The sequence below is a fragment of the Jaculus jaculus genome, chromosome 4, assembly GCF_020740685.1.
Source record: "Jaculus jaculus isolate mJacJac1 chromosome 4, mJacJac1.mat.Y.cur, whole genome shotgun sequence".
Classification (NCBI taxonomy): Eukaryota; Metazoa; Chordata; class Mammalia; order Rodentia; family Dipodidae; genus Jaculus; species Jaculus jaculus.
The window spans coordinates 113895971-113916307 of record NC_059105.1 but is presented as its reverse complement, the minus strand read 5'-3'; the positions used below and the strand labels follow the sequence as shown (position 1 = coordinate 113916307).

At 41.6% G+C, this 20337-nt stretch overlaps 1 protein-coding gene across 7 annotated transcripts in view; it reads left to right on the top strand.

Annotated features, from left to right (window-relative positions):
- Positions 1–20337, top strand: part of Npas2 (neuronal PAS domain protein 2) — a 182958-nt gene that overhangs the window by 71418 nt on the left and 91203 nt on the right. For all 7 annotated transcript variants that reach the window (XM_045147916.1, XM_045147917.1, XM_045147915.1 and 4 more), the window contains exon 2: positions 10162–10215. In XM_045147916.1, coding sequence (XP_045003851.1) covers positions 10184–10215 — 32 coding nt within the window. In that variant the 5' untranslated portion in view covers positions 10162–10183. The remainder of the gene's footprint in view (positions 1–10161; positions 10216–20337) is intronic.

Sequence of the window (20337 nt, the reverse complement as noted above, 5' to 3'; positions counted from 1 at the left end):
ATATCTGGCTTACATGCGTTCTGGAGAATCAAACCCCAGCATGCACCTTAACCACTAAGCCAGCTGTCAAGCCCCTATTTCGACTCTTAATAAAAGAAGCAATGTCAGGAGAAGAAGGAAAACTCCCAAGTACCGATGCTTTGTCTGGTGAGGTATGTGGCATTAGACTTGCCTGCAATGCAAGGCCTGTGCTTCTGATGGCAGCAGTCTGTTACCATTGAAGATGCCCATACTGACCACTGTACTATAGAAGAGAAGGTGTTTAGCCAGCTGAGACACCTTGATTGATTCTCCTGTGACTGTGAAAAGTGAGTCACCACCAAGTCAATTATCAATGAGGTCATGGTTGCAGGCTCCAGAGAAGGCTACCATAGGATGTGAAGGGAGGACAGTGGAAGACATCAAAGCCTCCATCCAGTTCATTCTCAAACTAATTCTGCTGCCTCCTTCCATTACTGGCTCACATGAAACGTCCCACATTTTGGTTAAATGTTATTTGAATTTCTGATATTAAATCCTACTCCGTAGCCCAAGTGTTCAGGTCTTGTGCCAAGGACATCTTTTTTCTTTGCTCTCCTTGCAGCCTTGGCCACAGTGAGAATGGAGGTTCTAAGACCTACAGAAGCTCTTGCAGCACAGTCTGTGCAGGTTGAGAGCAAAGCTGAGCAGTACTTGAGGATGGCTTGGGTTCCTTTGTGGTGACTTATCCAGCTCTCATCAAAGGCTTCCAGTGACTCAGCTGCAGGCATGACTCACAAACATTATTTTCCCCTCTTGCTAACTTCTTGAGGCATCCATTGTCCATATCCTGACCACACAATGTTGCCCATCAGATTCCCTAGTTGACTCAGGACGGCTTGAACTCATAATAAAGGGCCTCCTTGGAAGGAATCTTCAGTGATGGTTACATAAGTGTCAGAGGTTGCTAGGATAGCGTGTTCAGTTAAATGGTCCTTCTATGTAGACACTCGCAACCATTTCTGTTTTGGAAATTCTTTGCTGAGCAAACGATATCATTGTAAATTTACTTAATAACAAATTTTCATACTTTCTTCTGTTTCCTTCATTGCATACATTTCCCTGAATAATGAATCACCAGCCCCTTGGGGGGAAAGGCAAGTATGAGGGAGGAATTTCAGTCACAGCAGCAGATAAAACCCTCACTGTACATCCTGTGACAATGTAGGGTGGTGGTCATGGGAGCTCCACGAGGGTTTGGTCATAGTCTCCTCTGTGAATCCCACTCTGTGAGACCTCTAGAAATGCCCTGAGATGTGGCTCCTTGGGACGAGTGCTGGATTAAGTCAGAGTAGAGGTCAGCTCTGTCAACCTGGCTCTTCCTGGGTTGAGAAATGTGCCAGAACATGATGAGAATTCCTGAGTTAACAGGGACTCAGGATTGCAGGAGCAGCCATCTCTCAAGTCTGACTGTCCATTTCCCTTAAATAGTAAAACTATTTTTTCCTCCATGAATGAATCACTATAACACAAAAAGCCATTCCCTGGAGAGGAAGAATCAAAATGTGGAAATAATTTCCTAGTCTCACCCAATGACAAAAAGAGGCAGAGCGAGAGCCCACAGTTCATCAGCGATTACTCCTCAAAGCCTTTTTATTTCTTAAATATAATGAGAAAAAATTACTGTCAAGCTCCCATGTATGTGGTACAGACATTCATCAAAGACAACATGAGGTCCCTCACTAGGGTCTACTGTGAGGGCAGTGGCACAAACTCTGTTGGCAGTAAATAAATCCAGCTAACTGGGGAGATGTTGTGTTCTTGGTTTTGGCATCTTTTGATTTCAACTTGTTCTTGTTTTCAATTTTTTTTTCTAGTGAACTAAATTCACCAGGTTTTGTTGGTATGGAAAGGCAGAGAATTTGGATTTTCCAGCTAGCTTGAGACCTGTAATTCAAACCACTTCTCAGCCAATTTGAAAACATCATGACTTTATTTTGTACCTTGCAACACAACAAGCTTATGGTAGTCATTTTGTGGAAAATCCATGATGATCCAATGGGCCTATAAAAATGGTACAAAAAGTTCAAAATTAAAAGGCATTGAGAAGTGATTCTAGTAATATCTTAACATGGCACCATCGGAAGGAAAGGGACTAATCCAGCACACAGCACAGTCATCCCAGTGATTTCCACGTGGCTACTGCCTGGTTTTGCCTGCAATGGCAGAGTTGAGCAGTCACAAAAGGACAGTATGAGCTGCCTCTAAACTATATGCTGGATGTCCCTTTATAGAAAAGCATTGCTGACCCTTGCTTTAGATGAACACCTGTCATTGTGTTACAGGCAGTGGAAATTGGAAGTGTCTTAACAACAACCATATATACTATGTTGTTGGCTTCTGAAGTCATAATGTTTAAAGAATCTGTAAGTAACTTCTTTTACTTTTAGTAAATGAGGATACAAGTTGGTTCCTGAGTTGCACTGGACAGGATTACAGGCTAATAAGACAAAACCACAGGTCCCAACGGACAAAGGAATACTTACTATACTCAGTTACAGGGCAGGGAAGACAAATGTCTTAACTGTTAAGAAAGTTCATTATCTTGTTTGTAAAATTTTCAGAAATTTACAGGCTTACAACATGGAAAGGAGTGAGGTTAGACTCAAAGGTCATATGCACTTCAGTCATAGGTATGGCCTTTACTGTTTACATTAAATTTGAAACCTTGTTATATGAAAGGAATATTGGGCCTATAGTGGTTAAAACACTTGCCTGCAAGACCTAATGACCTGAGTTCAATTCCCCAGTGCCCACATAAAGCCAGGTTCCCAAGGTGATGTGTGCATCTGGAGCTCATTTGCAGCACCTGGAGGCCCTGGTGTGCTTGCACTCATATCTCTCTCTCTCTCTCTCTCTCTCTCTCTCTCTCTAAATAAATAAATAGCTTTAAAAGTCAGTTAATTTTTAAAAGGGACTATTGTCTCTATATAGGCAGTCTTGATAGCTAATCTTTGCTAGAATTCTTGACTTTCACCTTAAGTACCAGCTTCTATCACTAACCCTTTAAGTCATTATGATTGCTGATACAATGATTAATAGTAGGTAAATATGTTTCCTTTCCCTGTTCAAGATCTCTTCTGTGGAACAATTATCTATGTAATCCTAGGGGCCATGCCTATTTTATTGCCCCATGGTGACCCTTTTATGTGAAGAGAGCAATTGACTGACATTCAAGGGAAGTCCATCTATCTTGTCATTAATGACAAGGTTTTATCCTTTTATGGCTGAATACTGATCTATACTTCACTTTTACTTTATCCACTGTTGGACATTTGGGTTGATCCCAAATCTTGCCTGTTGTGAATAGTGCTATAATAAATATTTGAGTGCAGATATATCTGCGACATACTGATTTTATTCCCTTTGGATATATGCCCAGTAGTGAGATTGCTCAATCATATGGTAGTTCTGTTTTTAGTCTTTTGAGGACCCTCCATACTGTAATGGCTATTCTGACTTCCATTCCTACAGTGCACAGGGCTTGTCTTTGCCCCACATTGCCACCAGTACTTGTTATTTTGTATTTTGATAATGGCCATTCTAACTGGATTGGAAAGATATCTCACTATTTTGAATCACATGATTGGTGATGTTGAACATTTTTCCAGATACCTTGTGGATCAGCTGTTTGTTCTCTTTTGAGAATGTGAAGGACCTTATTTTTAAAATATTTTTGTTTAACTTTTATTTGTTTATTTGAGAGTGACAGACAGACAAAGAGATAAAGAGGCAGATTGAGAGAGAATGGGCATGCCAGGGCCTCCAGCCACTGTCGACAAACTCCAGATGCATGTGCCCCCTTGTGCATATGGCTTACGTGGGTCCTGGGGAATATGAGCCTTGAACTGAGGTCCTTAGGCTTCACAGGCATGCATTAACAGCTAAGCCATCTCTCCAGCTCCTGAAGGACCTTATTTTAAGTGAAATAAGATAGGCATGGTAAGACAGCACCATATGATCTCGATCATATGTGAAATCTCAAAAGTTAAACATCTAGAAGTAGAGAGTAATATTGTGAATCCAGGAAGCTGAGGGGAGGAAGATGGCAAAGCCTGGTCAATGGGTAAAGTTACAGATGTATGGGAGGAATAAATTCTGGTGTTGTATTGCCCAGAAGTGTGACTATGTTTAACAGTAATACATCACTGTTCTTCTGAATGGTCCTACCACAAAGAAATGATAATTGGGATGTAGCTTAATAGTAGAGTGCTTGCCAAGTGTGTGCATGGCCATGGGTTCAATCTGCATCACTGCAAAACAGAAAGGAAAGGAAAAAGGAGAGAAGGAAAGGAAAAGGAAGGAAAGGCAAGAGAAGGGAACACAAGAGAAGGGAAGGGAAGGAAAGGGAAAGGAAGGGACAAGAAGGCAAGGAAAAGCAAGAGAGGGAAGGAAAGGAAAGGAAAAGCAAGGAAAGGAAAAGAAAGGGAAGGGAAGGCAAGGCAAGGCAAGGGATGGAAAAGAAAAAAAATGTATGAGATAGTGGTTATGCTGGTTACCTTGATTAGATCATTGTACAATATACACATGTATCAAAACACAAACTGTTCCCCATAATATAAGCAATTATTATGTATCAATTTTGAAAATATAAAGGGGCTGGAGAGATGGTTAAAGGTACTTGTTCAATTCCTCAGTACCCACATAAAGCCAGATGCATAGAATGGTGTGTTGTAGTGGCAGAAAGCCCTGGTACACCCATTCATTTGTTCTCTGTCTCTCTCTCTCTTTCTCTCTCTCTCTCTCTTCATCTTTCTCAAATAAATAAAAATATTTTAAAATAATGTATATTATACTTAAAAGAAAATTCAATACTGCTCTTACTGCTAGCCTGACAAGCAGGTCCAGGGCAATGGTAGCAGGCATGGTGATCAAGCAAAACTCATCAAAGCAGAAATCCAGGGGCTTCAGATGACTCAGCACTAAATCGGACTGCCAACAGGCTTGCCATGGCTCAGGAAACATTGCATAAGAGAGGATGGAAAAATTATAAGAGCCACAGAGCGGGTAGAAATACCCAAGGCATGCTACATCCCCCTCTGCTATCCCACAGGGACTGGCTGAGGCATTCATGACCTCACAGCGAGTACTATAACCCCGCTGAGGAGGGCTCAGAGAAACATGAATGGTGGCAAGGGGTTAAAAGTCTATAGCCTGTTGTAATGTTAGCTAGTGTTACCAACCTTAGTAGGGGCTTAGTGAGAGAGCAAGTGTACTGGGTAGGACAGTGGGCGAGGCAGCATGGGATGGTCAGAACCTACTTGGAGACCTTCTGTGTGTCAAGCATCAGGCTGGGTGGCTAACTGCACAGGCATATGAGGGTGTACCTGTGGCCTACTACATGACAGCCTTCTGCTAGGGGTGAGGGAGATGGAGACTCTGGTGCTTAAGGAGTACACTCAGAGTCACAGAGCAAGTAGGTTGCAATGGAAACTTAAATCATACTGGCTGTGAAGGCAGAAACTCAGAAACCCTGAGCAGCAGTAGGTGGAGGGGAGCCACTGCATCAGCTCTAAGGACACAGGGCTCAGGGTAACCCGTGCTCCTGAGTCCACTCTGTGAGCAAGCCAATCAGCATGGGGGGGGGGTGTTTCCTGACCCACCCGCCAAAGGGGATGAACCCTTTCTTTTGCAGAATGTGGCAGTGGCTGAGAGCTGGTAAGGAAGCTGTTGGACATGGGCTGTCATTTCTGTCCTAAAGGGTTTACCCTTTAGTCAATAGTTCCCATGCACACAGCAATTTTTGGCTTCAACTTTAGTCATGAGGAACTAATTATAATTTCAAATGAGCTTCATAAGTGTTGCTGTCCTGGGTTTGCCATGTGCACTGAGAAGTTGGTGGGGATGATGCTAGCAATTGCAGAGGGTTCTGTTAAGGGTTCGGCTTTGGGTCTTTCCCTCTTGCACTCTCTTTCTCCCTCCATCCCTTCTCCATGTCTTGCACATATATTGTATGCTCTCTGTGGCCAAAGCGCTGGTTGCACATATGAAATGGGGGAAGATGCACTGTGCCTATGCCTTGCCCTCAAAGTTTTGAGCCAGTTTTAGTGTCTGCTGTGGATCAGGATTTGAAAACTTGATTTATTTAGGACCACTGCTGCCCTTGGAGAGTGGCCCTTGACATTTCTCTGTTCAAAACCTCCAATGCTTTCCCGTCCCATGAAATGCCCCTGTCTCCCTGATCTTCTCTAGCTTCATCTCTCCTGCACCAGCCCCACTGGCATCTTAGATGCCTTCTCACCGAGCTTAAAGGAGAAGCAAATAGAAAAGAATGTCATGGTCATGGACTAGAACCCTCAGCACTGTCAATATTTTACAATCTCCAATTTGACCCCAAGATTTGGCAGAATCACAAACAAAATTGCAGCAGGCCTCGTTATGGAAACCAACAGGCTAATTCTAAAAGTTCCATGGAAATGTAAAGATCTAGTTTAGTCAAGGCAGTCTTGAATAAGAATAACATTGGATGGCAGGGTATGGTGGCACAAACCTTTAATCTCTCTCTCTCTCTCTCTCTCTCTCTCACTCACTCTGTCTCTTTCACTGCCTCTCAAATAAATAAATAAATAAATTTAAAGAAAAGAAAAAAAAGGAATTAAGAGAGAGACTGGAATAAAAATAGACTAACTGCAGAGTTGCAAAACAATAATTTTTGCTTGAGCTGCAGGCTACTTTGTTTTCTGATGAAATGTTCCATATTTCCCAGGTGAAGAACCTCTGAATATCAGGCATGGGTTCAGTTGTTAAGCTGACAAATTCAATGATTGCATGTCCAACTCTAAAGAAACAGAAAATTTCATCATGTCTATTTTTTCAGATTAATAGTTGGATTAGCTTTACATTTGTAGTCTTCACCTGATAAAAGGATTTCTGAAAGTTGAAGAAAACATGTATAGCCAACATGCATGTGTACATTACATGTGTAATATATATAACACCAAAAAAGTATATAAACATGTAATAATGAATAGTTACATATGAGGTAATTAATACACCACTTAAAAATAAGTTCATCCTATATCCTAGCTGAGTGATTAAGCCCATCACCCACAGGATGAGACACATTCATAGCAGTGTGAGAGGAAGCAACTTCACCTCTGGGGTTTCCCTTCAAAATCCGTGTGTCAGTATAACCAGGAGGAAAATACCAGCCCCAAATTGAAGAATATTCTATAAATTGTTCTATATGCCCCCCAAATTGTCAGTCTTCAAAAACAGGAAAAAAAAATCTGAGATGCTAACACAGTGAAAAACAGTTTAAGGCAAGAAATATAATGGGATATAGAGTTCTGGAGCAGAGAAAGGACACTGGGCAAAAGCTAAAATATGCACTTTGCTAAATAATATCTTATCAATATCACTCCATTATTGGTAAGCCAATATGATAGACCCATATAAGGTGATTACAAAGGAGGAAATTGAATGTGAGGTATATGGGAACTCTTGTCATTATGTTTTATTTTCAGAGGACAGGGGGAGAATCCCTTCTTGGCTGTGTCTCTGCAAAGGCTGCCCCACCAAATATAGCCCACTCTTTCTAGTGTTGGGAAAACATTTCCCTTTTGTTCTTTAACTTTACTGTTACCAACCCCAGGTGATTATTCTCTCCAGCTTGATTCTCTCCTCCCTACACCTTTGCAAATAGCCCCTTTGTATGCAAGCCCATCTCCCAACATCCTCCCTGTGCCGTCTGTTTTCTGTTGACTCCCTGCTTCCCAAGCCTTATGCCTGTGTCTACCTGCAGGAAGGATTCTGCTGCTGCCCTTCATAGCTCATTCTGGGGATGTTAGTCCCACCAATGGATATTTCTCCATATTTAAGTTCATTTTTTTCTTCTTTGCCATTGTGTGCTCATAAAAGAAAAAGCTGCCTAAGTTGTTTTTTTTTTTTTCTCTCTCACTGGGAACTATGTAGTTGAGAAAGGTAGTTATTAAATTTGCCATCAGTTCTTCAGCCTGAACATCTAAACTGTCTTATTGTTTCTCAACTCCTCTGCCATTGCTTTAACCAGACCCAGGTATGCATTGGCAAAAGTGCGGCTGGGCAAGATGTATTATAGTGTACAATAGAATATCAAAGGAAGGAGATACAGACACATGCCACAGCATGGATGAGCCTGAGGGCATTCTAAATGAAATGAGCCAGGCTGCAGTGAGTGGGGATGAGGACGCAGAGATTCGGTGTTGTAACAGTAGTAGTCTAGATGAGGGTGATGGTTACACAGCACTGTGAATGTACTTAAATGCCACTGGGCCTCACACCCACAGAAGGCTAAGATGGTAAGCTTCTGCATGTGGATTTCACCACAGTCTTTTATAGTACTGAGTAATCCACAGGGAAGACATGGGGATAACAGAGATGAGGAAGCGATACAGATGAGGCCGCTGGCATGAAGCGCTTCTGCTTAGGTGCTGCTGGAGCAATGAACGCTTTCTCTGTGGGGGAAGAAGTCAACTCAGGCAAGGAGAGGAATGAGGACAGGGACATGGGAAGGGCAAGAAAGAAGAGGAAATGAATGCAGGTCACTCAGGCTTCCTGGATTCGGGAAAGGATTAGGACAAACAGCTATAAATCAGAGAAGATTGGGTTGATAAAGAATAGCTGTTAGTCATTTTTAGCTGTTTAGCTTATGACTAATCAGTCCCAATTACCCAGATAGAATCCCAGCACCTTGGGTGGATTAGCCTTCTGTGAATGTGCTCTGTCCCAGGACTTTGGGTAAAGGACATAGCTCAGTAGGACCCTCACTCCTGCCCAGGGCACTTGGGTACCATCAGTCCCCTTTGCAAGCACATGCCTCCACGTTTTTCTTGTCTTAAAGCTTTGAGCAGATGCCACTTGGAAGGCATTGGCACATGCTTGTCTGCAGAGGTGTGAGTCCCGTTTTAACAGTGATATAAGCTTCAAATACTGGAAAGGGTTTCTTGCAAGTCTATCCCTCAGTCCACCTGCCATTCACTGAATAGGCCATGTATGAAACACAGTCTTTCTCCTGCTTTGGCTCAGATATGTGTGCTTGTGCATGTAGGTAGCCAGTATCACAAAACAAAACCAGTTCAGAACACTCTAGAAATTTTTCATTTAAAACTTTAATTTCTTAGAGTAGTTGCTGATGCATGTGTAAAGGGTGGGATTTAGAGCTTTTATAGAGAGCATAGCCTGTAGACAAGGCTAATTTACCTTCTCCACTGTCCCCACCCCATCTCCGTTACTTTGCCCTCGCCGCCTCCAGAGACCTGGAAGGCTGTGTCATCCTGGGCACTCTGAGAGTGATACTCTTTTGTGTGTTGGTTATCAAGGAACAGCCTGAGCTAGTGAGTTGATGTGGATGAAGGAAGGAATCAGGGATGTGTTCTGTGGGGTAAAGGAACCCCAGAGCTTCCTAAGGCAGAAGGGAAACTGGATAATTGGGTCTGAGAGGCATCAAGTCAGTGGCCCTGAGCAAAGGCTCAGGCCGTGAGGCAGTCCCCACGAGCATTCCTGTCACTTAATCTTGTCACCTGTGAGCTTTCAGGAGTGGCTGTGGACTACACTCCTCTGGGACTAAGCCCTGGGTCACATGTCAAACAGTTTGCATATTTGAATGAGTTACTAAACAAACACTGTCCTTTAGAATGGTATAGACTGCTGGCATCCAAAGAATCAATGAGGACAGGTGCATTGTCACCAGCAGGTCATAAGCATCCAACAGGTTTCAGGCTTGTGATAAGAGATGTTGCTTTATTGAACTGGGTCTCCACAGTACTTCTCAAGATGTAATCTAGGGACCAAAATATTTTTTTTTTCATAACAACTCTTTTCTTAAAAAGAAACTCATTTCCTCATGAGAATAGAGTGGATTTTTCTAGAAGCTACTTAACATCTGATGACATATTTCTCTGACCACTAATGGCATAAGTGCTTGTGTATCTAAACATGTCTCAGTTTAAACTCAACATGGACAAGGACACTTTAGAATCCTCAAAAAATTTCCTGAACCAAAAGGGATCCTGGGGCCAATAAACTCAAGAATCATTAGGCTATAACACATAGATTCAATAATCTATATCTATAACACATAGATTAAATATCATGACAAGAAAGACTTGTAAGAAAAATCTAGAAGTAAATAGCAATCATCTGGCTCTTTATGTTGTTTTGCAGGAAAAACTGCCTAGAAAATCTAATGGATGAAGATGAGAAGGACAGAGCAAAGAGGTAAGCAGGAGCCGTCTCCCTGCCTCAACAGTGCTCGCCGTGGCTCCATCTCTCTGCCTGAGTGTCACTTGTCTTTTCCCCATTTAATAATATAAGACAGGCAGCTATGGGACATGTGTATACACGCTCTCTCCCTGAAACATTTCAGAGCAGTTCCTGCCATTTTGCTCCTCACCAAGTGAAGTGTTCACTGTCTTGAGATTGTCAAGAACTCTGCTCTTAGCATGTTCATGTGCTACCCTGCTGATGCTGGTCTTCATTCAGTGGCCTCTGGTTATGACATCTGCAGTAGTGCAGCTAACCTGGGTTCAAGTCCTGCCTATGTTGTTGGGTAGCTGTCTGGCTTCAGATAATATTACCATGGTTGGTCATTGCTACCCTGTCATTACACATCATCACTGAGTGTACTGAGGGTGCAGAACCATCCAGTTGACTAGAGTTTACAGGATATGGTACCTTTACCAGCTGGACTCTGGCAAGGGACTCATGGAAAGTGGCATCATTTTGGCAAGAGAGAGAGAGAAACAGAGATAGAGGGAGAGATCACACTATAAACACTACAAACCAGGAAGCCAGAGAGGAAGAAGGAAGAACAGCAGTTTTGCCACCTCTCACTGGGCCCTATGCCCTAACTGTCCCACCACCTCCTCACATCACTATGAGGACCTTGGTAGGACAAACAAATCCAAACCATGGCACCTCTCCTTTCTAATAGGACCCTGGAGCTGGAGAGATTGCTTAGTGGTTAAGGCACTTGCTTGTGAAGCCTAAGAATCCAGGTTTGATTCCCCAGAACCTATGTAAGCCAGATGCACAAGGTGACGCATGCATCTAGAGCTTGTGTGCAGTAGCTGGAGGCCCTGGCATGACCTCTCTCTCTCTCTCTCCCTGTCTTTCTGCATCTCTCTCAAATAAATAAAAACTAAAAAGGCCCTGCTTAGAAACTACCTTTGTGTGGGTACCCATGTATACAGGCTGTTGGCCCTCACTCTTCTCACCCCCTAATGGGGAGAGAAATTTAGAACATTTGTTAACACTCAAATCTCTTCACCAAGATGGTAGCAGTAATGCAGTGTCCTTAATAACCCTTGAGGAAAACAAAAACAAACCACCCTACAATTGCATCCACTTCAAAGCCTCTAATTTTGCAAGTTTTGTAGCAGTAACTCAGGGGTTCCTTCCCCCTCTTCTAACTGGAGGCTCTGATATGATTTGTTTTCACCCACATGACATTCTTTATGAGATTAGAAATATTTAACTTGAAATCAAAACCATCATTGTCTCCGAAAGTATGCTTTGTGTGAGGCAAAGCTTTCAGATGGTGCGTTTGGGTTTTATCACATAGTCTATGTGAATCGAACAGGTATTAATTGGGTGCCTAAAATCATGTGTTCACAATTGTATTTTAATTATTTTGGTGCATATGTATGCATGGTGTATACATATATATATATATGTGTGTGAATGTGTGAGTGTGTGTGAGTGTGGGTGTACAGATGCCATAGTGCACATGTGGATAGCAGACAGCTCTTGGGTGTTGGGGCTCTCCTTCCGCCTCGTTTGAGGCAGGGTCTCTCATTTGCTGCTCACTATTGCATTTACCAGGCTAGCTAGCCTGTGAGCTTTCATGGGATTCTCCTGTCTCACTGTAGGTAAGCTGAAATTAGAGAAGCCCACCTCAGCTTCTAGATTTTATGTGGGATCTGGGGATCCAAATTCACAAGTATTCATGCTTGTGTGGCAAGCATCTTATCCACTGAGCCATCTCCCTAGCCCTTAATTTATTATTTTTGTATAAATACGTACGTATGTGGTGTAAGTGATTTATGTTCATTCCTAGGTGTTTGTGTGCATGCACATATTTGAGCATGCATGTGGAAGTCAGTGGTCAATGTCAAGCATTGCTCTCCACCTTACTTTGGTAGACAAGATGTCTTGCTGAGCCTATCACTCACCCATTAGGCCAGTCTAGCTTGCCAGCAAGCTCCAGGGATTCTCCTGTCTCTGCCTTCCCAGAGCTGAGATTATAGGTAGATGTTGCTGTACCCAGCTGTTACATAGACTCTGGGGATCTGAACTCAGGTTCTCATGCTTACATTGTGAGCACTTTACCAACTGAGCCATCTCCCCAACCCCTGTGTAGATGTAAATCTGTGGTCCTGGCACTCAAGAGGTCAAGAGGGAAACATCGTGATTCAAGAGGTACAAAGTCCCTGGATAATGAAGCTCACAGTTTACCATTTTGTGCAGTTGTCACAGCATATCTTTCTAATTCAAGTGTGATGCTATGTGGTGTTGTGTTGTCTTGGTGTGTCTGTGTGTTTCATTGTATCTATCCAGGAAGTAATGCACAGGCATACAATTAGGTGGACATGGCCTTGACTGTTTTGTCTATTTGTGGACAAGTCACTAAGCCTCTCTTAACCTCGCTTTCTTTTCCTATAAAATGGGGGTGATAACAGTAGCAGCTTTCCAACCTGGGATTTTTACAGCAAGTAAATGTGGCTATTAGCACTTGGCACAGTGCCATGTCCACAGCACTAATAAAAATAGTCAAATGTGTGGAACCCCTCAGCCTTCCTGGGAAAACCAAAATGGCAACTCTTGCATCCTCACAGAACCCATTCAAGATAGGTTATTACTAGCCCCATTTTACAGAAGAAAAACCTGAGGCCCAGGGCATTGGTGGCAGCAAGGATCAAATCCCAGCATCACCTGGCCTCCTGTGACACTCATAAGTGGAAGTTCTTTCACTTTGCTGGCTGCCCAAGTTATAGGAACAGTAAGTGCTGGCAGGAATGTTGCTTTTCAAAATACCCAGCGCCTATGGCTTTGTGGCATTGTGAAATAAGTTTATTCCATTTGTCAATATAAATGAAGACTCCATGTTCACTTTATCCTTTGACCCCAAATTAAAGGAGTACATAATCCCCTCTTTCCGGTTGGCTATGAAGTTGTTTCCATAACCCCATGCATTTAGCTAGGGTGGGGAGGTTAGGGTAAGTTTCTGATTTTGCTGCCCTTTGTTCAGTAGAATTAAGAGTCAGGCCAGGGGCTGGCCAGTACCTATCCATGTAAGCCAGATGCACAAGGTGGCACATGCATCTGGAATTCATTTGCAGTGGTTAGAGATCCTGGTGCACTCATTCACACACACTCTGTCTCTCCATTACTCTCTTAAATAAATAGTCAGGCCAGACTACCTGATACTTAGGGTTCTCAATAGAATGACCACTGGTTCTGAAACACAAGGTAAACCCTTTTTTATTCTTTAACCGTAATCATTAGTCTCAACACAGATAAAGTGGCTTGGGCAAGAAAGATGTTTTGGAATCCAACAAACAAGCAGCTTATACACACCATCAGGCTGAAGTGGGTGTGTGAGAGGGAAGGTTTCAGCCATTTAGAGGATCATTTCTTCTGCCCCACCCCCCAGGTAGAGGAAAAGGAGATGAGGTACTTTGTTGATGTTTACTGAGTCACGTGGTAAGTAAGTGGCCGTTACAGTAGAAGAAGACACATGGCATTATCCTGCCTTTGGCGGTCTTTCAGGCACAAAGGAGAGAACTACATCCTGCAGTCTGTTAGGCAAAGCCAGCGTAGTGATCAAATGTGTAAGTGTCATGTTGTCAACCAATTGCTATTTCACAGAGACCACTCTTGTCACATTTATATGATTTCTTTGGATGTAAATTCTGGCGGTCTGATTGGAAAAGCTCATACATGAATGCTGTGGCCAACTTGGAGGGCTTGGATTCATGCACTCGTGGAGTGCCCTGGCCGCAAGCATCGTGCAGAATGCAACAGCCAACGCCTGTGCACGGTGTGCTGATGCTCCAGCCGGATCCTGTTGTGACTTCCTACCATGGGCTTTGGGTATATTATCACAAGCTCCATCACAGGAAAAAATGGCAGTAAGAAAATGTTAAGGCTTCCTCTTTGTTTTGACAGTGATTAAAGCAGCAGCAGGCATCGAAAGAACAGGGAAGGCAACAGGACACGAGATTCATTCATTTATATTACCCCATATTTTCCAGATGAGTGATTCTGTTCTCAAAACAACAGGAAAAGTAGAACTGCACTTGCAGGAAGAATGCTAATTCTTCCTGTGGCCCAGTAAACAGCAGAATGGAAGAGGGGGCTCCCTTCTCTGGGGCTTTCGGCTCTTACCTTGTTGGGTTCTGTTGGTTGACTAAGGAGAACTGTTGTCAGAGAAGAAATGTGTGCCTGGTAGGCTTGGAAACTTGGCACTGCCTTAGCTCAGGGAGACCCAGAGCCTCTTACGAGGGCATCTGAGGCAAGGGGAAATTTACTAAAAAGCAAGCTCAACAATTTTCAGTAAATTATAAACCAATAAAAGATAGCCAAGTTCACCTTTTTGAAAAGTTGATCTTTCTTTGGAAAAGTCTAGACATTTCTTTCATAATTTTGGTTACAAGCTCCTAAGGACCATACTTCAATTAAACACTGCCTGTGTGAGTATTAACTAAGAGTCACTTTGAAATTAGGGCAGCTTCCCATGGGGATCCAGGCATTTTCTGAGAGTGGTGGTTAACAGAAAAGATGCTCCTGCTCCATCTCAGGAGGGAAGAGTGGCCTCAGCTGGTCTCAGTCACCCCCGGTTGCTTGCTTAATGTGTAGAAGAAGCCTAGTGAGCTCCCCAAGTTCTCCTTGACATGAGGGCAGCACCAGCTTGACCCACCTTGTACCATACTGCCTGAGGCTATGTGATGCCCTCAAACCTCTGTATGCGAGATGCTTCTTGTTACAGAATGGATATGCCTATTGCCAGGACCAAGGCTGGGCACAGGAGGGGACTGCACTGATCTTCAGTGGACCTTGCTGTATTCCAAGTTGCCCAAAATGTGTTTTAATCCCAAGAAATGCCTTCCAATAACTTACTGTTTCTCCCTTTGGGAGGGCTTAAGCCAAGGGTTCTAAAGAGCACATTAAAGATGCTAAGACTTCAATTAGCAAGTAAAAATCTGTTCACTCAAATGCAACCCTGCCATTAAAAATTTATCTGGCTAAAAAAAGCTGTAACAACAAAATTAGCTGTTCTGGATATGTGCCTCCCCCTTTCTCAAAGTAATTTTTCATGATTTTCCATGGAAGACTCCTTAACCCATACTTTCTTATGCAATAGATGTATTGACTTGATATTTATCTTATTGTATATTTTCTTATATACAAAAAAACACAACATTTGGAAATACTGAGATGCTTAAAGAAGCAAAGATCATTTATAACCCCACTAGCAGAAGATAGCCATTCTTAATATTTTGGTATATTGCCTACCAGACTTTTTCTGCATTCTCAGCTAGTTTTAGTAGGAATATTCATAAGCTGTTTGTTAATATGGATGACCATGCTCCAATATATTCTTCAGGAGGGCTTGACTTTTGTGGACAGCACTGTCTCCATGTGGAAGATGCTTCCAATTTATTTCATGCCTCTATCTTTGTTGTTGTTGTTGTTTGTTAGTTTGTTTGTTTTCGATATAGGGTCTTACTCTAGCCCAGGTAGACCTGGAATTCACTATGTAGTCTCAGATTGGCCTCAAACTCATGGTAATACATCTACCTCTGCCTTCCAAGTGCTGGGATCAAAGGCATGTGCCATCATGTCCGGCAGTATTTCATGCCTCTATTGCATGTGCAGTTTGCTTCTCCAGATGCTGCCTAGGAATACTTACTTGGTATTTTTCACTCTTACAAAAACCTCAAGCTCCTTCAACAGCCATCAACCCTCATTTCAGGCTCCCTGGAGACTGGAAAAGAGGGCTAAGACCTACTCCTCAGATGCCTTCTATAAAGGTTCAGTTTGCCTGGCTTATAAAACTCTTCTCTGAGTCCTTATCCTGCCCCCTGAACAGGTTCTCATCCTACAGTGTGGCAGTAGGTAAAATGTGTCAGAATTCTCACACTAGAAGGAACTTGAAGCATCAGTGCATCTTTATTTTGAGCATTAACTATTTTTCAGTGTTGTTTTATTTTGTTCTTTTGAGAAATGTTTCATCTATCTCAGGCTGGCTTAGAACTCACTAAGGATGACTCTGAACTTCTGATCCTCCTGTCTCCATCTCTCAAATGTTGAGATGAGAGATGTGTGTCACCATCCCTGGTTTAGCGGTAAAGAAAAAAAGTACCCCAATACTCATGGTACACACACACACACGTCTAGACACATTCAATGTAAATTACCTTAATGCAGCAACTCAAATTCAGAGATTGTCATATCTGATAATATAAGTTAAAAGTAAAATTATAGAAAATAATATACCACTCAAACACTCATTTAAGGAAAGCCTATTACTATCAAATGAAATATACTTTAGAGCAAAGAAAATTACCAGGAAGACAGAGTGACATTACATAAAGATAAAAGGTCATTTCACTAAGAACATGTGTATAAAGAAAATGTGTAGACAACAAAAAGAACTTCAGAATCTATGTAACATAAAGAACTGAGATGTGTTTTCACCATGCCTCATTTAGCAATGAACTAGAACTGAAATTCAGTGAGGATTAAAAGAATTACAAAATACCACAGCCAACAGAATCTTATTGACATTTATAGAACACCACCCAACAATATCAGAATCAGATTGAAAATTTACCAAGAAAGACCAAATGTTGCTTCATAAAGCAAATGTACAGAAATCTAAATGAACCAAAATTAAATTAGAAACAAAAAAATAAACAAGAAAGTATTCCAGGGTTTAGAAATTAAATAACAAAATTCTAAGTGATCTACAAATCAGAGAACTTGTCTCAAAGAATATTAGAAAATATTTTTAAATTTTTTATTAACATATATTAATTACACATAACATGGTATATATTTTGAAATATTTTCCATATACACATATAATGTGTTTTTATCATATTCATCCCCCTATACCATCTCTTATCTCCTCCAACTCTTGGTGATCTCCTTTCTAACTAGTAAAAAATATTTTTAAAAATATTTTATTTTTATTTATTTATTTGACAGAGAGAATGGGCACACCAGGACCTCCAGCCACTGCAAACAAACTCCAGATGCATGTGCTACCTGTGTATCTAGATTACATGGATCCTGGGGAATTGAACCTGGGTTCTTTGGCTTTGCAAGGAAGCATATTAACTGCTAAGCCATCCTTCCAGCCTGAAAATATTTTAATTGAATGAAAGTAAAAATACACATTGAATTCTGTATGTTGTCATTGCTATAGTGCTTAGAGAGAAACATACACATTATATGCTCACATTAGAGAAACATACATATTATATGCTCACATTAGAAAAAGATCTTAAATAAGCAAACAAATTTATATTAAGGAAGCAGAAACAGAAGCAGAAGAAACATAGCAAGAATAAGAACACAAATCAATAAAATTGAAAACAGAAAAACTGAGGAAGTGGAAAGAAGATTCTTTGAAAAAAATCAAGAAAATTGACAACACTATTTGAATCTGACCCCTCAAAAGGCACAAGATGGCCATTACCATGAACAAAGGAAAGGATTACCACTACTTAGCTATCGGCATTAAAGGGCCATAAGGAAATACTTAACCAACTACATCCATACACATTCAAGAACTTAGATGAGCTGTACTAGTTATTTGACATCAGACTCATACATAAAACAGATAGTCTAAAGACTCCTGTAACTAATAAATTGAGTTGTGGTTAAAACCCCAAGTTAGGGCTGAAGAGATGGCTTAGCAGTTAAGCGCTTGCCTGTGAAGCCTAAGGACCCCGGTTCGAGGCTCGGTTCCCCAGGTCCCACGTTAGCCAGATGCACAAGGGGGTGTACGTGTCTGGAGTTCGTTTGCAGAGGCTGGAAGCCCTGGCGCGCCCATTCTCTCTCTCTCCCTCTATCTGTCTTTCTCTCTGTGTCTGTCGCTCTCAAATAAATAAATTTAAAAAGTTAAAAAAAAAAAACCCAAGTTAGAAAAATCCATGTTCAGATGACTTATTGATGAATTTGAACTCGCATTCATATTAAAAGAAGATATGGAGATACGGGCTAGAGAAATGGCTTAGTGGTTAAGGTGCTTGCCTGAAAAGCCAACGGACCCAGGTTTGATTCCCTAGTACCCACATAAAGCCAGATGTACAAGGTGGCACATGTGTTTGGAGATCATTTGCAGCAGCTCAAAGCCCTGGCATGCCCTTTCTTTCATGTGCACACGTGCATGCACGTGCAAACAAATAAATAACATATTTTTTAAAAAGATATCACCAACCCTACGCAGTCTTGTGCAGAAAGTTGAAGAGGAAGAGATACTGTTTGATTCTCTGAGAAAATATCGGTGAGTCAGCTAGGTTGTAGTGGCACAAACTGCAATCTGAGCACTCAGGAGGTAGAGGCAGGAGGATCATGCATTTGAGGCCAGCTTGGACTACATAGTAGACTTCAAAAAAAAAAAAAACCAGACATTGGCCAATCACATATGTGTGGATCTGTGTGTGTGTGTGTGTGTGTGTGTGTGTGAAGTCACAACCAAGTCAAATTTATCTAAGAAATGCAAGGCTATTCAGGGTTTGAAAATCACCAGTACCATCTACCACATAATCATGCCAATTAATGCAAAAAACAATTTAATAAAATTGAACAGCTATTCATGAAGTACAAATCAATACTTAACTTAAAATGGACCATAAATTGAAATACCTAAAACTCTTAAACAAAAACATAAGAAAAAAATCTTTGTGACCTGAAGGTTCCTAGATCAAACCTCATAAACACAATCCAATGAAGAGAGATGGGGGAAGAGAGGGAGGAAGGGAAAGAGGAAGGATGGAAAGGAAAGGAGAAAGAAAGGAGGAGAAAGTAAAAGAGAAAGGATAGGAAAGGGGAATATAAGTTTAGGGAAAATATTGTCAACGTGCGTATTTGACAAAGGACTTGTGTGCAGACCACAGTGTAGCAGTGAGGAGACAAACAGCCTGGCAGGGGCATCACCAGGAGATGTACAAGTGGCAGGGGAAAAAAGCACATGAAAAGATGCACAATATCATTGCCAGTATGGAAATGTCTATTAAGGCCCCAGGCAGACACATGTTTTTAGATGGGCTAAAATGTAAACTCCTGCTAACAGTAAATCCTGAATGATGCAAAACCATTGGTTTACTTACATCCTGGTGGTGGGAAGGTAAAATAATGTGACTACTCTGGAAAAAAGTCAAGTTTCCCACAAAATTAAACATATACTTTCCATAACAATCAACTCTCCTGCTTCTGGATTATTTACTTCAGAGCACTGAAAACATGGTCACTCAAAAACCTGCCACTCTATCTATAATTCATAATACCCAAATGAAAAACCACTCAGATACCCTTCAGCCTTCAGCAGGTGGATCGAGAAGCCACTGCAATATGTTCAATTACCAGAAAACCACTAGACTTGACACTTAGGCTTCTCCAAGCATGGGTACCATGTGGAAGAATCTCAAAGGCATCATGCTGAGAAGAAAGCAAGTTCAAAAAAATAACATGTTCATTTGAGGCTTGCGCCACAGGAGAGAATTCCTGCCTGGTACTGAAAACCTAATCAAAAAAAAGCCTATGGCTGAGGAGGTCATAAGCCCTAAGGAGAAACCATTACTGATGACTGGCTAAATGCATATATTATGCCTACCAATCTGCCCTCTAAGCACTTATGTTTATGCATATATATGATTTTTTTAATTTTAATGTTTTAATTTTAAAAAAATTATTGACAGTTTCCATAATTGTAGGCAATAACCCATAGTAATTCCCTCCCTTCCCTCACCCCCAGCTGCCCCTTTGAAATTCCACTCTCCATCCTATCCCCTCCCCATCTCAATCAGTCTCTCTTTTATGACCTTTCCCTCCTATTATGATGGTCTTATGTAGGTAGTGTCAGGCACTGTGAAGTCATGGATATCCAGGCCATTTTGTGTTACAATGTGTTCTACCCTTCCTTTGGCTCTTACATTCTTTCTGCCTTGGGGAGCATTGAGTGAACCAGGTAGACAGAGTTGGATTGTCTCAGGGCCATCTGAGCATGAGCTACATGCCCATATATTAATGCTCCTCTCATGTTTACTTAGAGAAACTTCACTGACAACAGAGCTGCGAAGTGACAGTGGGTGTCTAACACTAGGGAAA